Genomic DNA, 6,387 nt, shown 5'->3' with positions numbered 1-6,387 from the left:
TTTTTTCATAGCCCTCTCAAAATACAAGGGGCAAAGGTAAATAATTCCCTTAGCTAAAACTATTATTATTAAATCTATTATAAAGCTCTTAATATAGTTTTGCTGCTATTACATTTCTTGTAGTAGGGGTAGTGTTGAGAGGCAAGGAGAGGATCCTGAGTGCCCTAAAGGTTCGTCAAAAAGTTTATTTAAATAATTGTTATAGCACCTTAAAGTATATTCTTTCTTTTTAAAAAACACATTTTTTTAAACCCGCCAAAATTTTTAATTTCACACTATTTCCTGCCATCTTTTTAGTTCTGCAGTCTGCTACAAGTAGTATACCAATAACTAATTTTTTCTGCGTTAGTTTTACTCATATTGTTAAGAATGATGTAAATAAAATAATAAGAAGAGCCTATCACAAGGGACGTTCGAACGTGTACGCAAATGAATGGTCAATAGCATGAAAATTCTTTGTTAAACTCTGTAGCAGTTCTGCCCGAGCAGCCGAGCTAAACGGGCGTGTGAAACAGTGCTCCGGAGAAAGTGCGGCAACTGGGGAAGAGAAAACTACGAACGGTTACGCCTATAGCCAAACCCGTGGAAACCCGTGTCCTATATCAAGAAGACTAGCAAACCTACTATGGAAAATATTCCACCGATAAGAATCCGCCCTTTCGCCAACATCTTTCCTGCACGTCAGATTCTATCCGAATGTCACCAAGTGCGATTCGAACTTATTACTTGCTATTACAAGTTCAGTGTTACAATACATATTGTGTACCTGCGTTACAGAATAAATACCGTCATTCTGTAATTACGAGTTATTCCCTACCTGAATTCCAACATATGTTTAAAACGTCCAATCGCATCATCAATCGTATCAATGTCTTTTTCTTTCTGTGGCAGAATATTAAATGACTTTGTGAAGAAAACCATATTGAATTACATTTTATAATCAGAGTAAGCCAAATTATCGAATTGAAAAGGTAATAAGTTTCTTAAAGAACCTATTATCGGTAACTGAAAGTGGCTATAGTAAAGGTTGGCAATATAGATTGGCTGATATTCAATTGACAATAAATTGTTCGTGGTATAGAAGTACCCAATACATATGCTCCTGCTGAATTACTAATTGGGCGAAAAATAAATTTACCTTTAATAAAAGAAATGTCTGCAACTGATTTTGAACAGTTAGATTTAAATATTATACGTGACAAGACTAATGGTAATATTAAAAACAATGCAAATTATGGAAGAATTATGTTTGATGAACGAAAGTAAATTGTATAATATGAAATTTTTTGCTATTAATGGTCTATGTCTCGTAAAAATTAAAGATAGATACATAACAAAATTAGACATTTAAGAGCTCCACTTTATGGTGGTAACAGATTTGAGATGAGATTTATACGAAGTGCAAAATTTAATAAGCAAACATAAATTACGAAAAACAATGAAGGACGCTTAACTTTATGCTTCGTGGTTAAATTAATGATAATAATCCTTTTCAAAGTATTGTGATATTACCGAGGTAGATAGTGAAATGTAAGATCAAACTTTATCAAATGTATAATCACAAGGGATATAATAACAAAAGTAAATATAGAAACAAAGATTATAAAGCAAAGAACGAAAAGAAAGATTAAATTTGTAAGTGAAGAACTTCGACGAGCATATTTTTCCCGCACTGTTATCCTAGATCCAGCGTGAACCTTTTACACTTATATGATAATATTTACAATTCACTAAAAAAATAAAATTGTTATAGTTTCTAATGTTATTGCATAATGATAATAATGATAATAATTGTTACGACCGTTCGCGGAGAGACGCGGTCGCTAGGAAAACGCGTCAGCGAGAGGCGTAAATTCTCGCTACGATTCGGTTAATCGATGCCGCGAAATAGTCGTTCCCCTGTTTCGGTTAAGATAACAGAGGTAGTTCAATGAATGTAACACTGTATAGTAAGTTATATATCACCGTTTATTCTAACAACTTGTAAAGAAGACAGTTACGCTGGTGCGTATGCATAAGATGAGTGAGTGACTGATCTACGGGTGTATTCCCAGTCAAAGGATGTTGACTGTACGAAGGATGGAAAATCAGTGGTGTTCGGAGACGATGCTATGGCGGAGGAAAACTAAGGATGGGTGTGTCTAGCACATTATGTACGAGATGAGTGAGTGACTGATCAAGGATGTGACGAAGGATGTAAAATCAGTGCTGTTCGGAGACGATGCTGTGGCGAAGGAAAACTAAGGATGGGTGTGTCTAGCGCACGGGGCCATCGGATTTGTTGGTGACGATTTTGGCTAAGAGAGTGAAGGAAATAGACTTCGTTGTTAATTGGTTAAACGAAGGTTGGTGGACTAGGAAGAGTCTTAGCCGCCCTCGATAGAAAGTGGTTAGTAGGAGGAAAATTGCATCGTACGTGAGAAAAACTAACTTTCCCTTGTCAAGCCGTAGTAGACAATAGTCTTTAGAAATGATTCGAAAACAGACGTTTGTTGGGTCTGAAGGACCTTAGCTAGCGAATTACTGGGATTTATGACGGGTCCTTAAGAATATTGAGGGTACGCAGTAAGGACCCGAAGACATCTGCTTGCAATCTTGCCCGCGGTGTGTAGCCTGGTCTAGGTAGAGTGTCGCCCGACGTAACATAATAATAATAATAATAAAAAAAGAAGAAAAATACATAATACATAATAATATATCTTAGAAAGTAATAAACATGTAATATTTCCATATATTAGAATTAATATCCCCCGCTGTTTGAGGATTAATTGGATAGTTTGAAATCTTTTAAAATTACAATTGCATTATTATCGACCTCATATAGTATTAAAATTTAGACTAAAAGGGAATTGTGATATTTTTTCTTGCGTCTATTCTTTACTGATAATTTTAACCCTAACAGCTTTTATAAAATCGTATTTCAAAATAAAATTATTACTTTCGATCTCAGTCTATCCTATATATAATATTTTACGAAAAAATGTTTATCTCATTGATTAATATCATTTTATATCTTTGTGTGTCTTTAAGATATATAATACAATAAAAAAAGTAATAGACAAATGTAACAAAGTATGTACTATTAAAAAATATATGAAATATCTAGGGTAATATTATTACCGTTTATTATTGATTTTTGGTATCTACTTCATACTATAATAAATTATAAAATATCTAATTATTTTGAAGATAATAAAAAATTTTTATCATTATAAACATTAATTAAAAAAAACGATACCTTTATCAAAATGATGCCAACCACCAGGAAAATAATCTTTCACTACTTGTGGTATGTCATATTCTTCAAGTAGCTTATCAATTTGATGTTTCTTCCTCCAATGTAATGTCTGTGTTAGCATTTCCTTTGCCTTCTCAACTGAAAATTCAGTAGCCCTTAAAAATCTTAGAAGAGTCGCATCTCCAGGTATTGAACTTCCCCTTAATTCCTTTATGCTTTGTCTCAACTGAATAAGTTTGCTTTCTTGCATCATGTCAAGCTTTCCTAAGTACCTTTCTATGTAATCTGAAGATAACTGCATTTCTAAAATACAAAGTATATGTAGCAAGTTTTAATAACTTAAATTAATATATTTAAATATTTATATCAGGAATAACTAATTCAGCAAATGGCTTTGTTTTAATATATTAATATACCATCTCTTAATCTCCTAAAGCATCCAAAAGAAGCTCAAAAAACGTCTATAAGATTTTAAACAAACGAATTAAATATTAATCAATACGGACACAAAAAGAAACAAAAGAGGTACACTTGATGTTATTAGTTCTCTGTAGGTGAATGTAGAATAATATATACAGTAACTACAGGATATGTGATAGATAAAGGAATAAAATGATCGATAGTGAATAGAGAAGGAACATTGGTAGTTCTGAAATGCTTCCCTTAAACAAGAAGATGTTGTAGCAAAAATGAAACTAAACAATATAAATCTCCTAACATGCCATGAAATGTAAAAAGACCAACTCCCCACATAGCTTACCTAAACCAACCCTTCTAAAAACCCTTCTCTCCTGACACAATCTTGCAACAAATGAAAAAGAAACAGGAATACTGCATTCCAGAATCTATTGGGAGAAATATAATTTCAAACAAGCTTGGGTATTATATTCAAATAATAGATTTGGATGATAAGGTAAGAATAAGAAGGTAAAGAGACAAAAAAGTAGGTATTGAAAGAGAAAAGTAAATAGGAGGCAGAAGTTAGAAAAAGAGCAAAAATAAGTAGTAGATGGAAGTAAGGTAGAATCGCGATAAATAAAAAATAGAATAAGGAAGAAGAAAATGAAGTGGGAAAGGGAAGAAGGTAGAAGAAACTGATGGCGAAGCGAGTGGTGATAAAAGCGATAAAGTTATAAACATTGCGAACACAATAGTAATGTAATAGTTGTACAAATCGTAAATATTGCGTAAATGCGAATAATGGAGTCTAGTCTTAAGTTAGATATAAATACGTTAGTTCAAGTTGTATATAGAAACGGAAGTTCTTGTAAACTCTAAGGGAACAAAATTAAAAACAATGATTTCCGTAGTTCCAAGACTATTCAAATATAAAGAAAGTTTTTTGGAATATAATGTACTATTACCATCTTCACCTGTAAGGAAATTATTTTCATTTGTTACAATGGTAAATTTACCATAATTTTACGTTTAATGGCTTATAGAAAACTCTCCATTTATTCAAAAGGATCACTACTTGTCGCAATTTTTATATATCTTCTTCCAAATTGTATTGATTTTGTCTCATGCGTGAATAATCTCATTTAAGTAAAATAATTAATAAAATTAAATTTACAAAGTTTTAACGACCATACATTTTTTGTTTACAGTTATTTCTTATCAAATTTTAATTGTATTAAGATCTACATTCTTTCTAACATTTTTTTTCAAAGCCATTAGCTAAATTTATAAATATTACATATAATAATATAGAAAAATATAACATACCTCTATTTTGTAATTTGTTGTCCGCACAAGAATAAGTTTCTTCTGGAACAAGAGATTCTTGGCTTTTTGCAATATCTCTAAACATAAAAAATAATAAATGCATAAAACCGCGAACATATCGAGCAGTAAGCGAAAAAATAAACGATGGTACAACCAATGCCAATGCTCCAAATGTCAATTTTGCCGCTTACCGCTTACTGTCCTCTGGTGGTTCTATGTTCACAGCCTAGTAATATTATGTAATCTCGAAATATCAATAAACAAATGCTAAAAAGAAGGATAGCAAAAATATTTTTTGTTTCGCTTGTACAGAGCTTCAAAAATCGCCCGAAATTCATGCTTCTAGACCAGAATACCCCCTTAACTTAAATACATATATCTTGCTAATTCAAATTAAATATGAATAGTCAAACAACTGTTCGAGGTTTCATTGTACACATAATCGTCATCTATTATTAGATAATACGTTTTAAAATATAAAATATAAAAAAAATATATTTAAGATATAAAGATATTTTATCCATCTCGTTCTTAAGATTACTCGTGCAATCCCCCATCCTGTCTGCTAGAGATCACAACGTTCAGAATTAAAAAAGAAGAGCATTGGAGCATTGCACTGTCCACAAATCAAACAGTAAACTTTAGTTAATAAGTTAAAGCGTTTCAGTATCCATAAATTGAACAAGTATTTTTTTTTTATTTATTTATTAAAATTACAATCAATTCTCGCGTTGAGAATTTTCAGTAATAACAAGTATTTTTGAGAAATGAAAGCAAAAATTAATTTAAATTGTGAATCTAGTGGTTAATACCTTCTCGTCGGCGACTAAATAGAACATAACACCTATAAAAGAGGGAAACGAGGAAAGCTCGACACACAGAAAGTCGCAAGTGAGCAGTCAAGTCGAGTCGACGGTGAGTACCAGGCAACAATCCGAGTCCAGTCCAGGTAACACGCGCCAGTAACAAGCCCCCCCCGTAACTTTAATAAACGCCATTGATACATTAATACGTCAAGTATTCATTTCACATTCTACACCTCAATAGAAAATTGTTTCACATGTCTCACGTTAAATCAAAATCAGACAAAATGGGCGAGGAGTATAAAGCTATCCAATATTTATGCGACGCCTAGAGAAAAAGGTTAGAAATCAAAATTTCTGAAGCAACTTTTAGTCCTTCCTAAGTCCTATTCTACTCTAAGATCCTATTTATGTGTGGCTTCGGTGTTAGTAAAATATATACATGTAGTATCGTGGACGAAAGGCCTAAGAGATATCGGGCGAACCATAAACAATGTCGCGAGAGCCGAGGCACCGTCGGGCCCATCATAGTGTCGTCGGTCTTTTCAAGTGCATAGTTCGTAGAAAAGACCTACGTGACCCTGGCCACGAGCGTCTGCAGAACACGTGTGCGGTGGGCCT

General features: G+C 32.9%; 1 protein-coding gene across 3 annotated transcripts in view; it reads right to left on the bottom strand.

Moving 5' to 3' along the window:
- LOC100747850 (protein real-time) overlaps window positions 1-6,387 on the bottom strand; it is a 46,408-nt gene that overhangs the window by 23,269 nt on the left and 16,752 nt on the right. For all 3 annotated transcript variants that reach the window (XM_024367861.2, XM_024367860.2, XM_003489749.4), the window contains exons 7-8: window positions 4,964-5,040; window positions 3,239-3,541 (exon numbers count right to left, since the gene is read on the bottom strand). In XM_024367861.2, coding sequence (XP_024223629.1) covers window positions 3,239-3,541; window positions 4,964-5,040 — 380 coding nt within the window. The remainder of the gene's footprint in view (window positions 1-3,238; window positions 3,542-4,963; window positions 5,041-6,387) is intronic.

The sequence above is a fragment of the Bombus impatiens genome, unplaced genomic scaffold (assembly GCF_000188095.3).
Source record: "Bombus impatiens unplaced genomic scaffold, BIMP_2.2 scf_0368, whole genome shotgun sequence".
Classification (NCBI taxonomy): Eukaryota; Metazoa; Arthropoda; class Insecta; order Hymenoptera; family Apidae; genus Bombus; species Bombus impatiens.
The sequence above is the reverse complement of the archived record's forward strand: the minus strand, read 5'-3'. Positions and strand labels throughout refer to the sequence as shown.